We start from the raw sequence: 27,296 nt of genomic DNA on the forward strand, positions 1-27,296 counted from the left end.
ACGGGCTCTAAAAGAAAAGAAGGAGGCAGAGGAGGAGTAAGAAGTAACTGTACTGTTAAGAGTCATAATAAATGACAGTCCACCTGTGAGACGCGAAGACGAGCACCCTATTTTGCCGCAGAAGCCACAGGGACAGAAGTCCTCGGGCCAACCGCCGGCCTCGCCCCTCAGCTGCCCGCCCCGGTCACGGTTACGTGGCGGGGGAGCGCCGCGCGTCGGCTGCGGCGCCGATTGGCCGGCGGCGGGAGCGCGGGGTTTGATGGGAAGTTGGCTGAGCCCATCGCTGTGTCAGTGGCGGCTGCTGCCTGCTCTGGAGGCGGGCTGCGCTGTGGCGGCCGAAGCTGGCAGAGCTGGGCGCCAGCGCCGGGCTTTGCCCGCTTCTACTTGAAGGTAGAGGGGTCAAAATGAGGGCCGTTGGAAGGGTTCGGCAGAGGGGAGATGCGCTGAGCTTTTCCCTGGGAAATACGCTTCGGGTTCCCCCGCTTGCCTCTCCCGGGCGCCTCCGCCCCATGCCGAGTGGCCTACGAGCTCTGCGGCGGCGGCTAGTTGAGCTCCTGCCCGGCTGCGTGCTGATCCTGTCTGGCTCCCTGATCCCCTTGGTTTCCCAGCACAGTGGCAGGGATGGCTTTGGAGTGCTGGAGACCCCTTTCTGTTTCCCGAGGGGAGTTGGTTCCCCAGCCTTTTCTCGGAGATTCGGGGCGGGGAAGGGGGGCAGTGACTGGGTTGAGCTGAGCATCGTCTCTTTGGCCCACCTCCCTGTTCGGTCGAAGGGTCAGAAAGTCCTGCACTAAGCCATCGCTTTGAATGGGTTCTACCCTTGTCGTCTTTTGCTGAGTTGTGCGGAGGCGCCACGAGTTGGTGAGATCGGGAGGGACCGAAAACTGTCAGTGTCACGCTGCTCGGCCCAGGCGTGTGGGCGTGGATTGTATGCTGCTTAGAGAAGCCTCTCTTGGACTGTAGTCCTTTTTTGAGCAATGGTGGGGTGGAGGGAAGGGCCAGATTGCGTGGGTGTCATAGGCATGGCAGAAGGAGAAGAGCAAATCTAAACTACATCATAGTTTTAATTCTTGAATACAGTGTAAGGGGATTGAGGGAGAGTTGGGATTGGTGCCCGCAGTTTTGCTGATGGTGCCCTCACTCTACTAAGTAAAATTTGTGACTCACTGAATTTTCCATGTTCCGCTTTTCCCAGTAGGCTTCTGGTTTGTGGTGCCTAGTGTCGACTTTCATCTCCTTTCTCAGTGGCCTGGGTGTCACCATTGACAAAATTGTCACCACACAAAATTCAACAGCAGTTTGTGTGGATGTGAGTAAACTTGGTTTTAGGCATATGTTCAAACTGGCAGGGAATGCTAATCTCTTGTCTTCAGCAGCCCCCGTAGTTTCATTTTAGGAGGACTAAGTTGATTTTCAACATATTTTTTTAAACATTTAAAATTAGAATTTCAAGTTTCTCCGTCATCTACTGGCATCAACCCATTGCTGTTAAAAACCTTAGTGTTTACATATTATTAACTTGAAAGAATAAAAAAAGGAAGAAATTATATGGCTTACAACAGGTATGATTTATAGGAGAAATCTTTACAATCAAATAGTCATTTTTTGGTAGTATTTATTTCAGAATGAGCATTGACTTACCATGAAGACCAGAACTTAATCATTGTATAATAAAAGTGCTTTTAGAGATGTACTTCTTTTCAGTAATTTTATTTTTGAGCAATAAATGTGGTAGTTTGGGATATTTCAGAATTGTCTTTTCTGTTAGGATATTTGAAAGTTAGAGTTATAGAACAAACACTTTTAATCTCAAATTGAATTGTCCAGTGTGTTATAGAGGTACTGTTGATGGTGACAATAGTTTCTACTTAAGTTTGGAGCTTGATAAACATAAAACTAAACTTCCTTTGCTGTTAAAGTTTATTTTAATGTAAGAGTCTTCAGAGTATTTTGTTTTATTTTTTATACTGGAGAAAATGAGAGCAATACAATTTTAGTTAAAATACAAACTAGCTTTATTTTCCAATTTTAAAATTATGAAACAGTTTCTTTATAAGAAGTTAGAAAGAAATGTGTTCCATATGAGAAGTATTGCCGTACTACATGTGCTTTCTGGTAATAGTAGTAATAATGTCTATAATTTATTATACACTTATTTCATTACCAAGTGATATATAATTTCATTTAACTCATGCAGCAATTCTGTGAAGTGTAGATGTAGATATTTTCACCGCTTTACAAATGCTGAACTGAGGCTTAGAGAGTTTAGTTTATACAAGATCACGTAGATAGTATGTGGTTGAGTCATATTTTGAATCAAGACCTTTTTTATTCCATTATTTCAATATGACTTGAAGTAAGCTCAAAATTTAAGAATAACACATCCCAAGATTTCAAATTCTGACACCTAAACCTGAGTGTGAATAGCAGTTAATAGAAAACATTCAAGTAATATGGTGGGTGTTATTATTTAGTGAAAAACACATTAGATGCACCCAGCTCTTAAGGTCATGTCAGGTCCCATAGTGATAGCAGAGTGGAAAGAGACTCTTTATACACGTTCACGGAAGATTTCTTGGAACAGGCCACTTGAGATTGAACAATCTGTCCACTCAAGAGCAAGCAAATTGATTTATGCTTCAGAAAGAAATGCTAGTTATTTGATTCCCATGTATTTTCCATGTGTTGAAAGGAAGCAGAGATGGACTAGAAAAGGGCAGCAACCACAGCAGTAAAAACAACCATTTGTATCGAGAAATTAGTATGTTTCAGGCACTGTTGTAAGTACTTTAGAATACATTATGTTGTTTAAGCTTTTCAACATTTGAGAGGGTTCTTAACTATCGCTCTTTTGCAGATGAAGATAATGAGTAACTGAGAGGTTAATTTATTTATTTGCCCAAGGTTTCATAGTAATGGGCCACAGGAATTGGAGTTAAGATGTTCAGGTGGCAAGGAGGGAAAAAGTGTTTGGAAATAGAAGAGGTATGAAATTAAAGTTGTAGAGAAATAGTTGATTTATTTAATTTTGTTATGCTTTCGTATCTGTTGGAAAGTACTACTTATACATGTGTATTATAGTAAATCAGGCGTCCCTAACAAATACCAGAATTTGATAGAAAAAAAGTTGGGACAATGAGGGTTGATTGGGTTTTTGATTATGAACCTGAAAGGATGAATATGGCATTTAATGACTATTACCATAGTGTGTTGTTCTAGAGGACAAATTTAGAAGCACAGTTCTCTGCTGCAGGGATCTTATGTAATTTGTTTCATTAACATCAAAACAATTCTCCAAGCAAATAATTGATGTCAAAGTTGGTATTAATTGTAATATTATGCATACATTTCATATTACATGAATTTTAAAAGTGACGTGCAGTAAACAAGTAGAGGCAGTACTTGCAGACTTCTAGCACCAGTTCTGCCCCTAGCTGGACCTGCATGATTTTGGCATGTCATTTAGCTTCTCTTCCATGCAGATTTAAGCATTCAGATTTAAGCAAATGAAGGAATTGGGCTATATGATAAACTGTACTAACCCTGTGTCCTATGTTTATGACTTTCCACTTCAGTAGCTCTGTTTACCAGCTATTTGAGAATGTCTGAGGTGCTTTTATATGTTTTATATATAAATATTCCAATCTAATCTACAGAAAGACTTAATTTCTGATTTTGAGTTATTAGAAGTAACTTGTTGCTTTTTTTTGCCTTTTTTATTGAGCTGTAATTGATTTACAATATCATATAAGTTCCAGGTGTATAACGTAGTGACTTACAATTTTTAAAGATTGTACTCCATTTATAGTTATAAATGTTGGCTATATTCCCTGTGCTGTACAATATATCCTTGTAACTTATTTGTTTTATACATAGTAGTTTGTATCTCTTAAGCCACTACCGCTAACTTGTTGCTTTTTAAAAAATCAAAACTAAAATACTGGGTCTGGCTCTGTTACTTACTGTCTTTGGGAACTTAGCAAATTACTTCACTTCTGTAGACTCAGTTTTGCCATTTGTAAAATAGAGTGATGGTAGTATCTAAATGATAAAATTCATGAAAAGCATTTGTTTTAGGGCCTGCTAGAAGATTAAGTCCTTACCAAGTGTTTAAATGATATTATTGTTGTCATTACTTTCAAATATTAAAAATTCTGATTTGTGATAGCTATAAACTGTTTCAAACCAAAATGTGTAGGTCAGTTGTGTACAAAACACTGTGCTATACACCATACATAGTGGTGTATAAGCACATGCATTCATCGTATACATGGGATAATGTATACTTTGAGAATATACAGGGCTTCCCTGGTGGCGCAGTGGTTGAGAGTCCGCCTGCCGATGCAGGGGACACGGGTTCGTGCCCCGGTCCGGGAAGATCCCACATGCCGCGGAGCGGCTGGGCCCGTGAACCATGGCCGCTGAGCCTGCGCGTCTGGAGCCTGTGCTCCGCAATGGGAGAGGCCACAACAGTGAGAGGCCCGCATATAGGAAAAAAAAAAAAAAGAAAATATACAAGTTAAGTGGTTCATCTTCCCTTCCCAACCACCTTTCTTGGTGATTTTTAGCATCTTAAGGTTTTAAGATCTATTTAATGTCTTAACTCAGAAATTTATACTTTTATTCATTAAAGTTCCTGGATTTCCTACAACCACACTTTAGAAATTTGAATACCGATTTACTATTGAAGGATTAATAATATTTAGATTGCAACTTAAATGTGGCTTATAACATTGATTACATTTATAAACTTCAGAAGTTTTCAGTACAGATTATAGGTATTTCTGTTGGTAAAAATCACTTTGTGTGTTTCATAATTAGACTTTTTGTTACTTCTCTAACCAAGAAAGTCAAGATAGGCATGCCTGATGCTAATTCCAACCTAAAAATAGTATTGCAGAGTGAATGTACTTACTTTGTACTGGCATTATTTTGTGATTACATTTATGAGTTTAAAAAAATGTAAGAATTATGGCCTAACTTTTTTTAGGTGGAAATGAAGCAGTTTTATACATTGGTAGTATATAACTGTAACCTGGTAAAACTATGTAAGTTTGAAAATACACTTTCACTATTTCAGTTTAAAAGAATTAAAAATTATATAACTATTGACTGGTAAATTGATTTAGGATATAATATTGCTGATACATTTTTATATGTATGGTAATATTTAATACATTTGAGAGTCATAGAAAAACAACTAAAAAAAGGGGATATGAGATACAGCTAGCTGACATGACAGTTTAACTTGAGGGACGTAGACATAATTTCAGAAAGAAATGTTTATTTGGGTGTTGAACGGTAGTGAACAGACCGGAAGTCTGAAGATAGAGTGGCTTTGGGTAATGTTTCTTCTGAGCTATTGGGTGAATCACTAAACTTCTTTCCACTTAATTTTCTTGTCTGTAAAATGGTAATAATAAAGGCTATCCTGTGAAAAGTGGTAGTATTATTAACTTTAATATACAGAAAAGAAAATTATGGCTCAGAAACATTAAATGATATGCTCACTGTCACAGGTAACCTTATAACCCTTATTTTCTTACTCAAAATCCTGTTGGCTTTCTATTATTGTAAGGTGATATTATTCTAAACATTGTAGAGCACCCCTAATTCCAAATAACTAGTTTAGTTGGGAGACAGCTGAATGATAGAAATGTAGTACAGCAGAATTTTTCTTAGAAGAACAATATAGGGGACCTACTTTAAGGAACAGAAGATTGCAAAGTGGTATGAATATACACTTTTAAAATGCCTTGCTACTTAAAAAGTCTTTCCAACTTTATTTTCACTTTTAAATATGTTTTGGCTTGGAAGAAAGGAATTTTTAAAAGGTGGGCTGTCTGCAAGACTGTTTGAATTAAAATTCCACATAAGTGGAGTCCAAATAAATTAATATTTTATAGTATTTTTGGGTAGTATTGCAACATCTAAATTTTATAGTGAATATGCTGTATATTTAACTTAAATTTTAAAAATAATTGCTTTATTTCTAGCTGTGAATTCCTTTGGACAACTGATGATATTTATCATTGTGCCCAGTTTCTACAAATAAAAAAATGGGTGGATTATTTTCTCGATGGAGGGTAAGTTACTTTTCTTTACAGCCAGTTCTTAGTCTAATATAAAAGTGTCACATAAAGCTATTTGTAAGGGTCTCCTTTGTGGTGTAGACTTGAGTAGTGGTTTAATATTATCTCTAACTCTATTTAATTTTTTTCTTTCTTCTCTTATGAGTTATTTTTTTATTTGGACTTTAATGGTTCTACTTGCTATATAGGTGTCTGATGTCTCTGTTTAACAGAATTATTTCACGTTGACCTATGAATTATTTTTATTTCTCTGTTTATACATTTGTGTACAGATGGTTATCTTTTCTTGTTTTCATACTGCCTAAATTTCAATCTTACTTGAAAGATAGTTGAAATTAAGTATTCTATACAATATTTATGTTTTTATAGGCTATATCTTTTTGCTTAAAGCTTGTCACAAATATTTACTAAAGTCACACTAGGTATACTTTTAGGAATTAATAGGTTAAACAAAATTAAAAATATAGTTTGATTTTATTGGCTAAGTCTTTAGAGGAAGTATCTCAAATTTAGAGCTGTAAAATATAAAATATTCTGGTCAATGCTCTTCTCTAATATAAGAGGAGGTAATGTAGTCTAGGACAACTACTTTGCTTATTTTTTGACTCCTTTTTACCATAACAATGGAGTCTAGCAATACTTGGTACACAATTTAGTTTTTGACCTATTGCTGGAGATGCTTTGTTTTGGATTGGCATTACATTGACACCCTCCACCCCCCTTTAAAACCTTATTAAAGTTCTGCCTGAGAATCAAATTTATCTATTCTTCCTTTGTCTTTCTTGTTAGGTTGAACCATATGAAACTGCCAGTTTTGACTACATAAACAGCAATTGCATATGGTTCAACCTAATATTAACAACTCCTGTTGGCCCTACAATGAATTGATAATCATTACCCTCTTAGATGGTTGAGTATATAATTGGTAATTACTTTTTTCAAATGTTGTATGAGGCATTTTGGCTGGTTTTTATTCTAGGTGATATAAAAAATATCTTTGACAAACAAGCTCTGCAATAGTGAAGTATTGTTAGACGCCCTTTAAAAATCTGATATTCAGAAAAGTACTTTAGGAATTCAGAATGAAGGTAGCCTATTGATTTTCGACCTCCAGAGTCCTAAGTGAACTTTTAGCAATAGTAAATCAGACCATATTTAGTCTTGAATTTTTAAATAGAATTTATAATTATAATAATTTAATAGAATTATTATAGAATTAATAATTTATAATAACTTAATAGAATTCTTTTGAATAATCATATCTAAGAAAATTTTTCTTGGAGGAAAATTTAAACAAATTTTCTCTTAGTAAAAGTATGTTTTATTGGGGTTGGTTAAGGATGGTAAAAATTGAGCTATCAGAGTTGAAAGTACTTCTAGGACTAAAAATTTCAGTTAAGTAGGTACATCTTATTTCTTTAGTCTTGTGTAATTTTGTTTATAGTTATAATTTTTATTTAAGTTTAAATCTCATTTGTAAAAAGACAGGAATACATATTGCTTAATAACATTGAAAAAACTTAATTTTGGATTAAAATGTTCTTGTATGATTATATAAGTCAAAGTGTTTCTAAGTTAGCGATAACAGGTTTTAATGCTGTCTCTTATTTCTGTTTCTATAACAGACAAAACCTTCAACTGTAGAGGTTCTGGAAAATATAGATAAGGTATGTTCTTTGGCTCTGGGGTGTTTTAATTCATTTTAGGTGTTACATAAATATTATTTTAGTACATATTACTTTGGAGACTAGATCTGGTATGGGAATTTAGAGGTGATATAGAGTAAGCCTGAGAACTTCAATGTTAAAATCCAAAGTCTATCAGTGACCTAAGAAGTCTGTATCAGGTAATAGTGAATGTTAGAATGAAATTTGATCTACAGCATGGTGTAAATCAATGTTACAGATAGGACAAAGTAGATTATAAAATAGTCTGCAACTATTTGTATCAGTTTGCAAACTTCACAGCTTTTTATACTTTCTATCATAAAAAAATGGTTATTCTTTGAGAATATTGAGAGTGATGAATGGATTGAAAGAATCTAGTATGGGTCACTGTTTCAATTTTTATTCTTTTTATAGTCAGAGTTTTTTTTTTAGGCCTTATACAGGGAGAATTATTACTTGTTTGACTTAACAAAGACTATTGATGCCAATTTTATACCTCTGATCTTTGCTAATTTGATAGGTTATCAAACATTATTTTTAAATATCTTAATTTTTAATTTAAAAAAGATTTGTCAAATCATAATAGACATTTTTCATATGTTTTAACTTCATTTTTAATTTTCTTTTTCATATTATGTTCTGTTTAAAATATTAAGGTATTATGTTTCATTGAATTTTTAAGAGTTCTTTATAACCTCTCATGTAAAAATTTTTTTACCATTTTAATTTCTTTATGAATTTGATATAATAATACATAATAACTTTCTCTTCACAGGAAATTCAAGCATTGGAAGAATTTAGGGAAAAAAATCAGAGATTACAAAAATTATGGGTTGGAAGATTAATTCTCTACTCTTCAATTCTCTATCTGTTTACATGTTTAATTGTATACTTATGGTACCTTCCCGATGAATTTACAGCAAGACTTGCCATGACACTCCCATTTTTTGCTTTCCCATTAATGTAAGTAAAATGTTCTTTTTGTTGACTTTTCCTCTTCCTGATTAGATAGTTTTAATATAGTCAGTTTCTTTTTATTATGAAATAATAATGTTGCAGAGTGAATAAATTTGCATTTTTTGCAGTTTGAAAACTGTTTCTTTAAAAAGTAGAACAATTGTTTTAAACCTTTATTTATAATCCAACATACTTGAAGAATATGACCCAGTGACATTAGTAATAATGGCTCTGTACGGTAATCTTTTGTGATTCTCTAACACATGTTCATGCTCCCTAGGAGTATAGGGCATGGAGTAGGCGTTTCAGATTGTGGGTAGTGGCAAGTGAGGAAGGACTTGTAAAACAAAAAGAACATCTGCCCCATGTTGAATGTATTCCATTCATCCCACCCTTCCCCTCTTTTTAGTAACTGCTATAAAGCAATTGACCCTTACTACAGAAATATTTTGTAATACAGCACTTTACGGGAGGTGTGAATTGCGATTAGAATGATTGCGAATTTTGAAAGTTGAATGAAAAATTTGTTCATTCAATCAACAAACATTTATAGGTACCAATTGTGTGCATGTTGGATTATAATGGTGTATGGTACACAAAAATACAGAACCTTTGACTGTAGATCTTAGACTGCATACATTAAATTAAGTAATAAGTATAATGAATATTATAATGGGTCCTTAACACAGTCTGGAGTGGACATGGGAGTCAGGGAAGGGCCTTTGTATTCTTTACTACTGTTGCCACAAATTTAGTGACTTAACACCCATTTATTATTTCACAGGTGTGTAGGTTAGAAGTCCAGGTAGTTTGACTGGGTTTTTTGCTTAGGGTCTTGCAGGCTTAAATCATAGTTATTAGCTGGCCTGGAGTCTCTGGGGGCAGAGAATCTGCTTCCAGGCTCACACAGGGTGTTGGCTGACTTCTGCTGTATCTCTCTGATTTCCTATTTTGCCCTTGGCTGAGAGAAACCTCTGTTTTTAAGGGCTTAACTGATGGTATTAGACCCACCAGGATAATCTAGGTTAATCTGCCTATCTTAAAATCAACTGAGTAGTAATTATATCTGCAAAGTCCCTCCATAGTAGTACCTAGATTACTGTTTGATAATATAACCAGAGAATGGAAATCTTGGGGAGAGAGAGGGGGATATCTTTAGAATTCTGCCTACCACAGTCTTCCTGAGGAAGTGGTTTTTGAGTGTGAGACCTGAAGGATGAGTTATATGTAGCAAGGGTGGTGTGACATGGTAGGTAGTGTTTTAGGCAGAAGGAAGAGCATATTTGAAGACTCTGAAGGAGGATAGAGCATGGTAGGTTTAAAGAATTGAAAGAAGGCCAAAGACTGGATTATGGAGAAAAGTCTGGATAGTTAGACGAAGGATATTTCTTGTGGGCCTTATAGTCCATGATAAGGATTTTAGGTTTTAATCTAAGAATAGTGGGAAGCCACTGAAGATATTTAAGGAGTATGACATGATCATACCATTATCTTGAAGATACCACTGAGGCTACAGCATGGAGAGTAAATTAGAGGGGAGTAAGAATGGATCCGGAGCAGCAAGTTAGAAGGTTATCGTAGTTGTCTAGGGGAGAAACGATTGATGGTGATTTGCACTTGAGTGGTGGTAGCAGCATTGAAGAGAAACAGATGGGCTGAATGAAGTGGATGGGTTGAAGAGATTTAAGAGGTAGAATTGAGGTAATATGGAGAGGCTCTTGGTGATTGGTTAAATGTGGGGTGAAGAGGAAGAATTGTGTCAAGGATAAAATTCAAGTTCATGGCTTGGGAAATTTGGTTGATGGTAGCATCATTCATCTAAATAGGGAACAACATGAGGAGGAGCAGGTAGTTGACCCACTGAGACCAAAATACCTATGGTCTATCCAGATAGAGCTGCCAAGTGGGATGGTTAAGTATGACTATGAAGCTCAGGAGAGAAATTTGAATGGGAAATATAAATTTAGGATTTGGCAGCTTATAAATATTAGTCAAAGCCATCATCTGTTCATTCAGTAAATATTTGGCACCTGCAATGTGTTAGGTTTTGGGCTAGCCTGTTGTGATTGAGAAAGTAGGGAGCTTACATTCAGTTGGGATTGGACAGACAAAAAACGAGACAAGTAAACAAACATAGTTAATTTAGAGAGAGATAAGTGCAATGAAGAAAATAAACAGGTGATGTGATAGAGAAGAATAGGATGCTTTAGGATGGTCCTGGAAGGCCTCTTTTGAGGACGTATTTGAATTGAGAACTAAAGTATGAGAAAGAACCAGTATGGAAAGAGTTGGAATATGTGGAAGAGTATTTATATATACAGTGTGTAATAGCACATATATCCATAGAGAGATATAGGAAAAGATTATCCTCAAAATAATAATGGTAATTTTCTCAGGTGTTGGAATTTTAAGTAGTCGTTTCTTTCCACATGCTTTTTTTTGGTATTGTTAGAATTTTTTCCATCAGTGTGTTCTTCAAATTAAAAAAAAAAAATTCCAAGAAGAAAGAACGGAAAATGCAAAGTCTGTGAAGTAGGAGAGAGAGTGACTTATGCGAGGGTCAAAAACATAGGTATATCTGGAGTGTGTGATGGAGAGGAAGAGTGATGCAAGGTGAGCTTGCACAATCTAGGTCATGGAGGGTCACAGAGAGGAGTCTGAATTTTATTTTGGGTGAAATGGAAAGAGTGTAAAGGTTTTAGTAGAAGAATGGCATGATGAGATCTAAGAAGATCATGTGTGATGTTTTATGGAGATGGAGTAAGAGGAGGACAAGAATAGAAACCGGGAGATCAGCTAGGAGGCTGTTGTAGAAGTTTAATAAAAAATGAAGACGGATTGGACTGCCCAGTGGCAGAAGAGATGAACAGATGATTTGGAAATATTTTGGAAGTAAAACTGAGACAACTTGATGGGAGGAAATGGAAGGTAAGGGAAAAGGAGGAATCAGGGTGATGCTTAGGTTTTTTGGTTTGACATTGGTGGGTGGGGTAGGATCTTTTTCATTGGGACTACTATAGTAAACATTTTTGGTTTAGTCTTTAGGAACTCCTGGTGCTGATACAATTTTAACTTTGTATGTAGGTAAAGAGCCAAAAATCAAGTACATGCATATTACAAAATAATTGTCTCTGCCATTTAAAAAATGTTTCTTCTCTTTTGAAATCTTTTGGAATGCTTCTTATCCCAGGTGTAGTCTCAGATTTCATAATGCAGAGCCCCTTTCCCTTCTTAACCTTCTATTTTTTTTTTATGAAAAGAAGGGAGAAAAATTTAGAAAGGGAATAAGTGTGAGATGTTTAGTTGATTTAAATGTCTTTAAATACTTAAAGAAACTCCATTTGACATCCATTTCCATATAAAAATTGATTTTCTGATTATAGAAGATTTTAATCTAGTTGTAAAAGAATACCTGACAGGGAACTCTCTCTGTGCTAATTCTAATGCCTAAGCACAGATTGTGATTGACTGTTGAGACTCAGAAGATTTTTTTCGTTTGTTTTTTTGCACATAAATCATATACTAATTGTTTTTAAAAGTATAAAAAACTGGGGCTTCCCTGGTGGCGCAGTGGTTGAGAGTCCGCCTGCCGACGCAGGGTACACGGGTTCGTGCCCTGGTCCGGGAAGATCCCACATGCCGCGGAGCGGCTGGGCCCGTGAGCCATGGCCGCTGAGCCTGCGCGTCCGGAGCCTGTGCTCCGCAACGGGAGAGGCCACAGCAGTGAGAGGCCCGTGTACCGCAAAAAAAAAAAAAAAGTAAAAAAACTTAGTTTCTTTAAAAATGTTTTTTATTTCTTCAGTTTGATCTTTCCACTCTTTCGAGTGTGAAGCTTTGTTATCCTTACTGTGTCCTTCTCCTGTTCTGCATCATCTGCATCTAGTATTTCTTGGCTTGTTAAGCTTCAGAGCCATTTCTCACTTTGTCTCATTCACATCTGTGACCTGGTTCTCAACTGCTGCAGTTTCTATTTCAGTGAGCTGTTGTTCACTTTTGGAAGCATAGACCAGTTATCCAACAAAGAATAGAATTGTCCTTCTGATTGATGACAATCAAAAAAGCATGAAATAGAATACAACAACATGAGAGTGGATGTTGTGGTGAACAGAAAGAAGACTTACCACAGGACATTGCCTTTTGTGTGTAATGTAAGCTCTCGCTCAAGCTTACCGCTGGACTTTTTTTCTTTGGAAACAAAGTTTTGATGTCTAGACCAGGGTTTGCTTAAAGAAATGGAGGCAGAAGGAGCAAGAAAAGGTATTGCTTTACTCATCACTGTCTACATTAATTATAAAGTTTAGAAATCTACCTGACAATGACAAAAAGCGACTGTTGTCTCTGCATTCCCAGTTTCCCAAATGCTTTTACTGGCAGAGAGGTCATGGATTCAGGACTGAGCATATATTGCCTAATCATAACTATTCCCAAATTATCTTTTTTGGTAGAATATCAATACCTGAGAAGATTTGAGATTTTATTTTGTCTTCTTTTTAGGATGTAATAGGGAGGAACTTGGTGAGATTCCAGTCTATTGGTTTTCTGCTTTTCAGATTTGATAATATATTTATATCTCTCTGATCTTTTCAGCTGTTACTGAAACTGAAATTATGGTGAACTGATTTCATAGGAATTATTAAGATTGTGCTCCATAGTGAGGGAAGGTTTGGTTTACATTAAATTTTTGTATTTCTGCATTATGCTGGCAGATAGGCATTATCTTGGGAGTTGGCTCATTTTCTAAGAAGGAACAACCATAGACTTTGTCTCTACCCTTAACTGACTCTGCAAGCAATCTTACAAACTTTTATTCCTGGATACCTTATTCTTACAAATAATAACTTTCTAGAAATTCCATTCTCTATAAGGTCATTTCAGAGACCAATTAGCATAAAATGTTAACCTTCCCAGAGGGTTTGGCCATATTTTCTTTCCGTGTGTATGTGTGTTTTCCTCTTAAAATGAGATTTGAGGGGAAAAAATTTAAGCAAAGGAACTGAGGAAGGTGGTTTTGTCTCCTGTTTCCTTCCTCCTGTTTTTTGTTTTCTTGCTTTTCTACTTGAATTGAAAGCCGTTTGAGGTTAGAGCTTTGACTTTATACAATTTTTTTTTTTTTTTCCTGCACTACGCAGCATGTGGGATCTTAGTTCCCAACCAGGGATTGAACCTGGGCCCCCTTCATTGGAAGGCAGAGTCTTAACCACTGGACTGTCAGGGAATGCCTCCTTCCCACTTCCCCTCCTCCCAACCAGTTTGTGGTATATATTTCCTCAATCCAGCTAGGCAGCTAACAGACATAATTTGTAGCCTTTTCAGGAAAGTTAAAAGTTTGTTTCATGGCACTCTAATAAATACAAAGTATCTCCCATCAACTATAGTTGGCTCTTAAAGGAGAAGATATCTGAACATCTCTTGATATTTACTCAAGGGGAATATTTACTCTTAGTTTTTGTAGGTAAGAAAATCATTTTGCAAGCATCCCTTTTATAATATTCATATTAAAATATAGATATTCACTTGATATAATTCTGTACTTAAAAAATTATGTACTGAGACATAATTAAGAGACAAATCCTATTCTTGGATGGGAAGACAAATCCTATTCTGAGATGAGTTCTCCCTAAATTAATCTAAAAATGTGTGATCACAATAAAAATACTAACAATACTTTAAAAATCTTGGCACACTTATTCCATAATTTTTAATGGAAAAATAAGCACATAAGAATAGTCTTGAAAAGTCTAAAAAAGGAGCGGAATGAGAAGCAGAGGTCTACCAGGCATCAAATGCATTGTAAAACTTCATTAATTAAAAGTTTGATAGTGTCTAAATAGAGACACAGACCAAAGGAAGAGACAAGAATCCAGAAATAAATCCCAAAAGGAATTTTTATTATATATGGTTTTTATGTATGATAAAGATAGCATTTCAAATCATTGGGGGAAAACAGTATTGAATATCTCTCCTCCACCCAAATAATAAAAATAAATACATAAAGCTTGTTCCTTATACCAAAATAAATCATTGTTACTTGTCTAAATGTGAAGGTAATTCTCCCTAAAGCCTTTGATGGTTAAATAAACTGACAAAATTGTCAACATAGTTATAAATATTGAGACCTGTAATCTTTTCATTTTTAGCTTTATATATTGTTAAGTCTCATCTTAAAAACATTTCAATAAATTGGATTGGGCTTGTATAGTTGTTGGAAAGAAAGCACTTAAATTTGGCAGAAAGGACGAAATAAGTAAAAATTCCTTTTTATATGAAGGTTGGTGAAAAATCATCAGAGGTTTATGGAATGTTAATCCTTTAGTAAAAGTGAGGAAGGTTTTATTATATTGATTGAGTTTTAGGTATTCTGCTACATTTTAACTTTTAGCATTTTTAACTTTAGTACAGTAAAAACACTTAGTATTAAGGATTTAAAATGTTTACTGAATCTAAAGTATGATTCTGTTTTATTGAGGCTCCAGTTATTCCTGTTAGAACACCTTTATAATTTTATAGTGCAAGTCAGTGGATAATATTTAACAGAAATTCATGCTGTACTTACATTTCACATGGCATCAGTTTCATTCAGAAAAGAACAACAGGAATGATTACATGAATGTGAGTTAGGGTATTTAGTATGTCTTAGAACTGATAGTATATATGAACTTATCGATTTTCTATACTAATTTTGTATTCAACTATGATAATTGTCTTATTGTTTCTAATAAGTTTTTTAGTTGATTCTTTGAGAGTTTCTAAGTATGCAATCATATTATTTGTAAATAGCAATAATTTTACCACCTCCTTTCAGATATTTTGACTCCTTTCAGATTTTTTTTTCCTCTTTGGTAATTGTATTGGCTAATACTTTCAGGACAATGTTAAGTTACAGAGAAAATAGTCAACATCCTTAACTTGTTCCTTGGGAATGCTTCTAATGTTTCCCCATTGGGCATTATCCTGACTTTGGATTGAGACAGATATATTTTATGTTGAGGAATCTTCTAGCTATTTATATTTTATTTAGTGTTTTTTTTTAAATCAAGAAAGATTGTTGAATTTTGTTAAATGCTGTTTCATCATCTATGGAGATAGCCATGTGATTTTTCATCTTACATCTCTTGATAATGATAGATTATATTAAATATTGAAATCAAATGTTGAAATCTTGAATTCTAGGAAAATTTCTACTTTCTTAGTTGTAGTCATTTTATAAGAACATCAGGAAGCTTTCCTTTCTTTTTTAATGCTCTGGAACAGTTTAAATAGTACTAGCATTATCTGTCCTTTACAGGTTTAGTAGTATTCCATTTGAAATCTTTTGGGCTTGGTGTTTTTTATAGAGGGTAGCTCTTAACTTCTAAAATTCAATAGCAGTTCATTTTTTAGGCTTTCTCTCTCTTCCAAGGTTAGTTTTGTTAACCATTCTACAGTTTTAAAGTGTATTTGCATAGTGTTGTAATAGCAGTAATCATTGTCTCATTGATTTTTAAAATTTTCTTTGTAGCTATGATTATTCCTTCCTTATTATATCTTATTTTGTATATTTGTAATTCTTTTCTGATTGTTTTTATTAGCTGTTTCTTCCAAAGAACCAGCTTAAAAAATTACTTCTTTTTTTTTTCCATAGGCTTACTTTATTCTTGTAACTCAAAATGGATGCTTTAATGTATTTATTTTCATTCTTATTTCTTAACACAATACACCACACATGTATTTGAGGCCATGGTATTTTTCTGACTGCTTTAGTTTTATCCCACAGGTCTTGATAGGTAGTGATATGTATTTACTTTGGTTATTTTTAAAACTTCATTACATTTTTTAAAAGTTTTTTTTTTAAGTTTTTATAATCTAAGAGTTATTTCCAGGTGGCAATGTGTGTTTGTATGTTTGTTTTTTTGGCTTAGTTACTATTTCTAGTTTTATTATATTGCTTTCAGAAAATGTTGTTTAATAATATTTCTACTTCTTTGGTTTTATTGAGACCTGTTTTGGTGGCATGCTATTTGATCAGTTGCTGTGTTTCATGAACACTTGAAGATATATATATATATATTTTTCAGAGTTTAATATTATCATTGTAAACTACCTTACTGTGTTATATAGGTCTTCTGTATCCTAATAACAGTGTATTTCTACTTCTCCCTATATTTCCTTTAGTTTTGCTTTATGAATGTTATGCTTTTCTATTTGATGAGTAAATATTCTTGTAATATCTTCATTGTAGGCACATCCTTTAAAAAATACTTTTTATCTTGAAATAATTATAGATTCACAGGAAATTGGAAAAAACAGATGTACAAGCAGGTCCTGTGGACCCTTCACCTAGCCTTCCCCAGTGGTAACATCTTGCATGACTACAGTTAAATATCACAACAGGAAATAGACACTGGTTCAATTCATAGAGCATATTCAGATTTCACTAGTTTTACATACACTCATTTGTGTGTATGTGTTTTATATTTCTATGCAGTTTTATCATATGTGTAGCTTCATGTAAGTAACCCACAATTTAGATCCAGAATTGTTCACAGAGTTCCTCTTTGCTACCCCTTTGCAGTCATACCAACCCTCTTCCACATGCCCCATTCCTAACCCCTTCTACCCCATCTGTTTTCCATCTCTATAATTTTATTTCAAGAATGTTATAAAATGGGATCACATAGTATGTAACCTTTTGAAGTTGGCTTTTTAAACTCAGCATATTCTTGAGATACATCCAAGATGTTAAGTGTAACAGTAATTACTTTTTATTGCTGAGTAGTATTTCATGGCATTAATGTAGCACAGTTTGTTTAGCCATACACCTGTTAAAGGACATTAGGATGGTTTCCAGTTTCTGGCTTTAACAAATGAGACTGCCATGAATATTTGTGTACAGGTTTTTATCTGAATGTAAGTTTTTATTTCTCTGGGGTATATGCCCAAGAGTGTAATTTCTGAGGCGCTTGTAAGTACATGTTTACTTTTATAAGAAACTGCTAAACCTTTTTTAGCAGAGTAGAGGTACCATTTTATATTTCCACTAGTGATGTTTGAGTGATCTTGTTTCTCTGCATCCTTGGCAACATTTGGTATTATCACTATTTTGTGATTTGATCATTCTGATAGGTGTGTATTGATAGCTCATTGTGGTTTTAATTTACATTTCCCTGATGGCTGTGATGCTGAACATCTTTTTATGTGCTTATTTTCCATCTGTATCTTTTCTTCATTGAAATGTCTGTTCAGGTCTGCTGTCTAATTTTCTAATTGGATAATTTAGTCTTTTTACTGTTGAGTTTTGAGAGTTCTTTATATATTGTAGATACAAGTTCTTTGCTGGATATATGGTTTGCAGATATTTTTTTTCAGTCTGTAATTTGGGTTTTCATCCTTATAAAGGGTTTTTCACAGAGCCAAATTTATTATTTAAATTTTTCCTTTTATGGATTGTGCTTTTGTTGTTAAGAACCTCTCTGTATCTATAGGTCCTGAAGACTTTCTTCTTTGTTTTTTTGCTATGCTCTTTTCCTTCTAACATTTTACATTTAAGTTCATAAGCCATTTTGAGCCAATTTTTTATATAAGATGTGAGGTTCACATTGAGATCCTTCCTTCCTTCCTTCCTTCCTTCCTTCCTTCCTTCCTTCCTTCCTTTCTTCCTCCCTCCCTCCCTCCCTCTCTCCCTCTCTCTCTCTCTCTCTCCCCCTTCCTCCCTCCCTCTCTCTCTCTCTTTCTTTCTTTCTTCTGCCTGTGGATGTGCAGTTGCTCCAGCTCTATTTGTTGGAAAGAAACTGCATCCTTTTTAATACTATAAAATGACCTTCTTTTTCTAGTTTAAAGCTTTTTTTGGTGCAGGTGTAGTCTTGAATTCAGTCTTGTGGCATATTAAGATCACAACCTTTATTTTGTGTGTAGTTGCCTACTATATTTTTTGCCCATTGTTTTATTTTCAACCTTCAAAAACAGTTTTAGGTGTCAGTTTACATTATAGGGTTGGTTTTTATTTTATGATCCAGTCTGAAAGTCTTTTTCTTTTGCTCTAGTGAGTTTAGCTCATTTACATTCATTGAGATGAAAGATGTTGGTCTAAGTTTTGAAACTAATTTTCTATTTTGCTTTTGGTTTTTATACCTTAAATAGAAAATCTCTAGCTATGTGGTATGTTTACTTTGCTTTGGCCCAGTTATTTGTAAGAGGTTTATGTGAGAGTATAGAGGCAAGTCTTCCTACATTTAGGCTATCTAGAATTTTCCTTACGATCCAGGATTCAGTATGTTAGTTTGTTCAGCTTTTATCCTTCTCCAACCAACAGAGTTAGGCAACTGTGTATAAAATTTTTCATAGTACAAAACTTTTCTCCCCTGCTGCCATAGAAACAGAATATTCTTTGTAAATAGGGCATTTCTGAGTGATTTCTCTTTAAGCCCTGCCTTTTCTGTTTCATTGTTGGAACCAAACTTAGGAGTTTCTGCCTGTAGCATGTGTATCTTATTCTCACTGTAATAAACATGAGTTTTAGGCTTTACACTTTGAGAAGTTTATCTTCCTACCTTTTAGTGAGATAAGCAGTTTTCCTTCTCTGCTTTTACTCTTTTGAGCCCCTGCATGATCTCCATTGTTTTGGAGAACACTTCCACATATTTTGAGGGTTGAGTTTTAGCTTATCTTAATTTTATCAGAAAAGGGATTTGTGTTTTTGTTTTTGTCTCCTTGCTGTTTGGATGATTTCTACGAAGAGAAGGGGGAAATGGAGATTATGCCAGTATTCTCAAAGTAGGAGTCAATAGTAGTATCTTTAATATCTTCACAAAACATGTTGCTGTATTTTCATAAATTATATTTAATTATTGGGAGAGCAACATCTTTGTTGGGATAAGTAGAACACATATTCCTGAAGTACTTTAATTCTTTTCCTAAATTTTATTTTAAAGAATTATGTAAAAGAATTTCATTTAATTTAGCCTTAAGGAATAACTAACTATTATATTCTACCTTTTCAAGTCTTGAAGGCTTGACACTTAGAAATGTGTATTATTTGATAGCTCATTTTCTCCACCAGTAGTTCTGATAAAAACCAAAAGAAGAATTTGTTGTCCACAAAGGGAAGTTAGTGAGTTTTACTGTGAAGTAAGGGAGTATATTTCCATTCTCGTACTTTTTACACTTTGAAAATTATATATGCTTTAAAAAAATATACCATTTAAGAAAATTTACTGATTTTCTTCAGAATTTTAGTCATTATCTCTGCAACTCCTTCTCTTGTGTTCTCAGTTTTCTTTCCCTATACTTTTTTTCCTAAATCATCTCTCTCAGCTTGCCACTGTTTCAGGGGGCTTGCAATGGGGAAATATTATGGGACTTTTCTACTGTTGAAGGATCATTTAGGGTTGTGAGCTGTATGTTTAACCTCTTTTCTCATCTCCCTTCCCTTGATAAGGACAATACCCAGTGTCTTTTTTTTAGTGCTTAGATAGTTGTCCAAGTAACATGTAGGAATCTGGTACTGGTTATTTTGGTATTTTCATATCATAAAAATAAATCATCACCATGTAAAAACATGTAGGGGCTTCACTGGTGGCGCAATGGTTAAGAACCCGCCTGCCAATGCAGGGGACATGGGTTGGAGCCCTGGTCCAGGAAGCTCCCACATGCCAAGGAGCAACTAAGCCTGTGCGCCACAACTACTGAGCCTGCACTCTAGAACCCATGAGCCACAACTGCTGAGTCCATGCACCACAACTACTGAAGCCCCTGTGCCTAGAGCCTGTGCTCCACAGCAAGAGGAGCCACTGCAATGAGAAGCCCGCGCACCACAACAAAGAGTAACCCCTACTCACCGCAACTAGAGAAAGCCCGCGTGCAGCAACGAAGACCCAATGCAGCCAAAAATAAATAAACAAACAACCCCCAAAACATGTACAAGTTATCTATTGCTATATAACAAGTTGCCCCAGAGCTTAGTAGCTTAAAACAACAAATGTTTATTCTCTCTCACAGTTCTTCAGGGACAGAATATGGGAGCAGCTTAGCTGATGGTTCTGGCCCAGGGTCTTTTTTCATATGTAAATTGCAGTTAAGCTATTGGCTGCGCCTATAGTCATCTCAAGGCTTACCTAAGGCTGGAGAATTTACTTCTAAGCTCACACATGCAGTTGTTGGCAGGCATCAGCTCCTCACTGGCTGTTTGCCAGAGACCTCGGTTCCTCACCAAATGGGCTTTTCTATGGAGTTCCCTGAATGTCCTCATGTCATAGCAGCTTCTCTCAGAGCGAGTAATCCAAGAGAGAGAAAGAAAGCAAGCGGAAGAAGAGGCCTGAGATGGAAACTGCATATTTTTATAACCTAATCTTGAAGTGACATGCTATTGGTCACACAGACCAACACTGGTGAGAGAGAACTACATAAAGTTATGAATACCAGGAGACAGGGTTCACTGGTGATGACCCTGCAGGCTAATTCCTAAGAATGGCAATGATATATTTCAGAGTGAAGAACTAATTTTCATACCTATTATCTGAATTTGCATTTAGATGCAATGTATTTCTTTTATAAAATGATGGATAATGTTTGTATTCTTATTCGGCCATGCTCTATGGAGAAGGGATTTTTGTTTTATTTACATTGAATTTAAGAGATGACCTGGACAAGTTTGTGATTAGGATCATTCTTTGATTCTCTTTTAATTCTTTTAGTATCATTTGATGACTTACTAATGCAAGACCTAAAGAATTACCTTCATAAAATCTTTGAAAGGCAATGTTTAGCTAAATTTACTTATCAGTTATTTACTTGATGGTAAGATTTTATTTTTTCTCCAGATAGCTTATCCTATTTAGTAGAGAAGATCCCTCTAATATTAATAACAGGGAAAGGGCTTCCCTGGTGGCGCAGTGGTTGAGAGTCCGCCTGCCGATGCAGGGGACACGGGTTCGTGCCCCGGTCCGGGAAGATCCCACATGCTGCGGAGCGGCTGGGCCTGTGAGCCATGGCGGCTGAGCCTGCGTGTCCGGAGCCTGTGCTTTGCAACGGGAGAGGCCACAACAGTGAGAGGCCCACGTACCGCAAAAAAAATAAATAAATAACAGGGAAGGAGTAGCAACTTACATTTGTATAATGGTTTGGATTTGTAAAACATGTTTTTCCCTAACGTATGGGAATAGATAAAGTTTTAGAGTTGATGCTTACCTAGTAAGAAGGAATTTTTTAATTTGTTCTTAATCTTTTGGAGGATTCATAGAGTCCTTTGAGAATGATGAGGGTAATGGTGTCTCCAGAGAAATGCACTTATGCACACAAAGGCAATTTCACAATTTGGAGGGACCCTCAGGAGGTCCATGGATTTTAGATTGAGAACTCCTCCTTTGAAAGCACAGGTAAACTTCTGGTGGATTCTGAAAGAAAGGAGTGCTTTTTGCTTTTCAAAATACAAAGGGATACAATGTCCCTAACTCTAATTGGAAATGTGTGTTTGTTTTCATTTTATGTGGCTTCTAATTCATGTATCCTAACGATGGTTTTTGTTTTTGAATTTTGCTTGTTCTATAGCATCTGGAGCATAAGAACGGTGCTTATTTTCTTCTTTTCCAAGAGAACAGAAAGAAATAGTAAGTTTAATTTTGAAGTTTTTATAAATACATTAAAAAACCCATCTTATGGTGCATCAGTTTGTAATTGAATAACAGGTTGTGAAATGGTATATTGAAATGACAACGTGGTAAATATTGAAGAGCTGTTTACTGTAAAGTATAAGAAAGGTTATGAATGATCAAACTGGTTCTGTTTTTCAGTTGTGTTATTTCTGTCTTGTCCATTTAGAATTTTTTTTTTACACAATACATAAAACAATTCATTTCTTTAAATGAAGAGAAATTATATTTATTAAATTATCTTTATAGAAAACATGTTATGGAATAAAATATAGTTAAACATCTTTTGATTTATTCTATTAATTGCATCATTCTCTTCAGGCTCACAGCCCCTAGGCTTTTGTTTTTATTGTATGTAAATACAATATGTATGTAAATTATGACAATTTTCCTGTATTCTGTGTATGTGCAGATTTTAAAGACATTCAGGTCTTAAAACTATGAGTTATAATTAACCCAAGATATGCAAATTTCATTTTAAATGAACTTTACATGTGATTTTTTTTTCTTGTTTTAACTTTTCATTATAGAATATTTCAAGCATATACAAAAGTAGACTGAATAGTATAATGAACACTCGTATTACCTATCACACAACCTAAACAATCATCAACTCCTGGTCAATCTTATTTAATTTTTACCCCCACCCACTTCTCCATCTCTGTTATTTTGAAGTATATCCCAGATATATCTATCCATAATATACTTAAAAAATGTGTAAACAATGTACATTATTATACTTAAAAAAGAATTCTTAAAATTATAAAATATTAAATATAAAAATAATAAATTTCCAGTTATCTTACAAATGTCATTTGCTTTAAAAAATATTTTGCTTGTTTGACTCAGGATCCAAATAAGGTTCACACAGATACATGACTTTCAAACTGCCCTCCTCATGTATAACTTATCTTTGACCCAGTTAAGGTTCTGTGATCTAGACCAATGACCATCCCTTTTAGACACCCTTGACTCCTCTGCCTCTCTTTCCCATTCTGCTTGTCTGGCAAACCATACCTTGTTTAAATACAGTTATATGCTTAATCTGTGACTGGAGAAACCATATCCTGGTTAAAAACATTTATGTACTTAGTCTATATCTGCATCAGGAAAACTAAATTTGTTAGAGGAAAATCATACAACATGCTGACTAGAAAATCATACAACATACAACATGCTGTACATGCTGTACATTTGCATGTACATACAAATGTATGTACTCAACACTGCTACACAACCCTATTATAGTTCCCTAGTAAATTTACTTTTTTCTCTTTGAGAGTATTATTTGACACTGTATTTCTCCTCAAATCACTAATACCCACCACCATACCAAAACCCCAAAACCAAAACCAAACCAAACCAAAATAAAGCCAACCAACCAAATAAAAATTCAGAAGCCACAAATAAACAAAACTTCACAAAATCTACCGGGCCACTCTGACCTGATAGTCTCACTTCATGAAGAAAATAGATGTAAACAGGTGAGCGCTATCTCCACCACCAAAAACATAGAGTTTGCCCCATCTGTTACTCAGTATGCTGTCATCCATCATGGTAATTTGGAAGACGGACCGACCTTGATCCCATCTCTGGCTAAGCCTTTCATTTATGCTCTGGATTCTAGATACTCTGACCATTTCATGAACTTTGCTCTTATAGTTATCCCTACCTGCATCTCTTTTGCATTATCTATATTGTATTGTATTGTATTATTTGTATTGGCTTGTCCCTATTTGGCATATAATCCTGTCTCAATACAATCATCTGGGGGAAAAATCCCATCCTGACTCCGTATTCCCTTTAATTTACAATGCATTTCTCCCTCCCCTTCAAAGTTCTCTCATTTTTACCTCCAAAATTATCTTGAATATGACCACTTATAACTTTCTTTACTACTACTACAATTCTAATTCAGGTCATCTAATTCATCATCATCTGTTGCTGGCACTATTGCAGTGGTTTCCTAACTAGTCTATTTTTAAGGTATAAATCAGATCTTGTATCTCTCCTACTTAAATTCTTCTAGTGGCTTCCCATTGCAACCAGAGTAAAATCTGACCTTAACCCCAACTTTCTGGCTTATGTCTATTTCTCTAACTTCATCTCTTTCCACTCTCCTTTTTTCACCTTTGCTCCAGCCACACTAGCCATCTTTTTGTCCTACAAATAAGGTTAAGTCCTCTGAACCTCAGTTTGCTAGTTTATAAACTAGAAACAAATATTTGTTTTGGCAAGACTGTTATGAGTTTTAACTGATAATATTATGTGTGAAAGCATATAAAAATTGTAAAGTGTTACATACATGTGGGCTGATGGTACTGATTTTTCTTTTCCAATTCCTATTATTTTTTATTTTTCTTGCCTTTAAAATTTTACTTGCCTTGTTTAATGGGTTAGGACCCAGTATAATATTGAGTTGAAGTGGGAATAGCAGGTATCTTTGTCTAGCACCTGATTTTGGTGCAAAAGCTTTTAATTTTTACCATTAAGTATGATGTTTGCTGTGGTTTTAAAAAATATTGATACTTTTAATCAGATTAGAGAAATTAAGCTTATGGCATTGTTTCCGGTGATATTTAGTAATATAGTAGATGCCGGGAAGACAGGAAGAAGTTTAAAACAAATATGATCTTGGACCTCATGGAACGAACAAAATAGTGAAAAATATAAGAAAATTTATTTTAAAAGAGCCCTTGGAAACACTTCTCTAAGGAAAATGTGTGAATATTTTGACTTGCAAGTAGGCACATTAGGACATGCTTATTATATAAAGGAGTTTTTTTGCTTTAAATTTTTATTTTACAGATCCTTTCATTTAAAAAAATTGTACGAATTCATTTGCATAGGTATTGCATGTAGATAAAATAGACTTCATAAGAGATTGTCTTGCAGTTTTACACTTCTTTTTAGCATAAAGTTAGGTACCATATGTATATATATTTATGTGTGTGTGTGTGTATATATATATATTTTTTAAGTCTGAAGCTACTGATCATGTCTTGCTTTTTGTTCTCTGTTAGTTGTATTTCCTTTGTTTTACAAGTTGGACCTAGTATAGATTCAAGTAAGGATTGGCAAACTACAGCCTGTGAGCTAAGTCCTGCGCACCACCTTGTACATCTCATGAGCTAACTAACAATGGTTTTTACATTTTTAAATTATTGAAAAAATTCAAAGAGTAATATTTTGTGACATGTTAAATTTGAATGAAGTTCACATTTCTGTTTTATTGGAACACAGCCACGTCCATTCATTTATATGTTATCTGTAGCTGCTTTCATTCAATAATGGCGGAATTGAGTAGTTGTGACAGACTGTATGGTGCTCTCAACATTTCAGCCTATTGTAGGATGCACAACAAATCACAGCGACACTGTTATAACTTGTAATAATTGCTGTATTGTGACTTTTATTTATTATTACCAGTGTACACTCATTATGTAAAAACAAGAAGAGAAAATTGGACTTTGAATGTTGCACTTTTTTTTTTTTTTTAACGGTACACGGGCCTCTCCCGTTGCGGAGCACAGGCTCCGGATGCGCAGGCTCAGCGCCATGGCTCATGGGCCCAGCCGCTCCGCAGCATGTGGGATCTTCCCGGACCGGGGCACGAACCTGTGTCCCCTGCATCGGCAGGCGGACTCTCAACTACTGTGCCACCAGGGAAGCCCTGAATGTTGCACTTTTAAGGCACAATGGATTGTGGACTATTTTATTATCAAAACACAAAGCATTGTGCTTATTATGCAATGCCATTATAAATGTACTAAAAGAATACAAATATACATTGACTATCATGCTAAGTACTCATCATGATACTCCCAATGCACAGAAAAGCAATGTTAGAAAAATTAGAACTTTTTTTTTTTTTGTGGTATGCGGACCTCTCACTGTTGTGGCCTCTCCTGCTGTGGCGCACAGGCTCCGGACGCGCAGGCTCAGTGGCCATGGCTCACGGGCCCAGCCGCTCCGCGGCATGTGGGATCCTCCCGGGCCGGGGCACGAACCCGTGTCCCCTGCATCGTCAGGCGGACTCCCAACCACTGCGCCACCAGGGAAGGCCCTAGAAAATTTTAAATGGAATATCTCATCATAGCAGAATTTCTTCATAAAAATAAAAAGTGAAAATGGAACTTCAAAGTAAATTTCTGAGTGGCTTATCTGTGAAGCAAAGAAAGCTATTTACCAATGGTGAGTTAATTAAATTGTGTAATTGCAGCAGCTGAAAAAATGTGTTTAGAGAAAATACTTGCTTGGCTAGTAGCCTTTTTAGCAAGAACAATTGCTTGAAGAATTAAGAACACTGGAAGCAACATAATTAACTTAAAAACAAGATCATTTAAAAAAAATTATTTCAAGTGATTGTCATTGGCTCTTTTTTTTTGTTTTTTGGCCATGCTGCGAGGCTTGCAGGATCTTAGTTCCCTGACCAGGGCTTGAACACGGGCCACCACAGTGAAAGTGCTCGAGTCCTAACCACTGGAGTGCCAGGGAATTCCCTGTCATTGACTCTTGATGAGTTGACAGATGTTACTGATAACAGCTCAATTGTAATTTATTTCAGAAGTCAGTACTGAACTTGAAATGACTGAAGAATTAGCCTCTGTGAACAGTCTGTGTAGAACACTCTGGGAGAGAATATTTTTAAAGAAGTTGAAAAAACACTAATTTAGTACAACCTGAAGTGGAATCTACTGAGATGTATTTACAACTATTGGTGGTAAAAATATGTGTGAAGCAGAAAGAGGCTTAGTGGATTAATTTACAAAGCTCATGAAACTGTAAGGTGTTTAAATTCTGTGGTTATCCACTGTGTTGTTCAACAGCAATGGACTTAATCATCATCAATTATGTGAACTTTTATCAGAAATACAGCAGTTGGATGGATTAGTAGTAGTAGTAAACTTTTATTGTGATGTTTTGAGCTCAGAGCCAAGACTAAAATGTTTCTGAATGAG

General features: G+C 35.3%; 1 protein-coding gene across 3 annotated transcripts in view; it reads left to right on the forward strand.

Moving 5' to 3' along the window:
• The first annotated feature begins 291 nt into the window (after positions 1 to 291).
• The window catches only part of LNPK (lunapark, ER junction formation factor), an 84,133-nt gene continuing 57,128 nt past the window's right edge, over positions 292 to 27,296 (forward strand). For 2 of the 3 annotated variants that reach the window (XM_060016546.1, XM_060016547.1), the window contains exons 1-5: positions 292 to 390; positions 5,994 to 6,083; positions 7,715 to 7,756; positions 8,532 to 8,719; positions 22,235 to 22,293. In XM_060016546.1, the coding sequence (XP_059872529.1) occupies positions 6,057 to 6,083; positions 7,715 to 7,756; positions 8,532 to 8,719; positions 22,235 to 22,293 (316 nt within the window). In that variant the 5' untranslated portion in view covers positions 292 to 390; positions 5,994 to 6,056. Of the gene's footprint in view, positions 391 to 5,993; positions 6,084 to 7,714; positions 7,757 to 8,531; positions 8,720 to 22,234; positions 22,294 to 26,315; positions 26,530 to 27,296 lie in introns of those variants that run through there. The other variant, XM_060016548.1, reaches the window with a different exon arrangement.

This window comes from Delphinus delphis, chromosome 7, assembly GCF_949987515.2.
Source record: "Delphinus delphis chromosome 7, mDelDel1.2, whole genome shotgun sequence".
In the NCBI taxonomy this organism is placed as follows: Eukaryota; Metazoa; Chordata; class Mammalia; order Artiodactyla; family Delphinidae; genus Delphinus; species Delphinus delphis.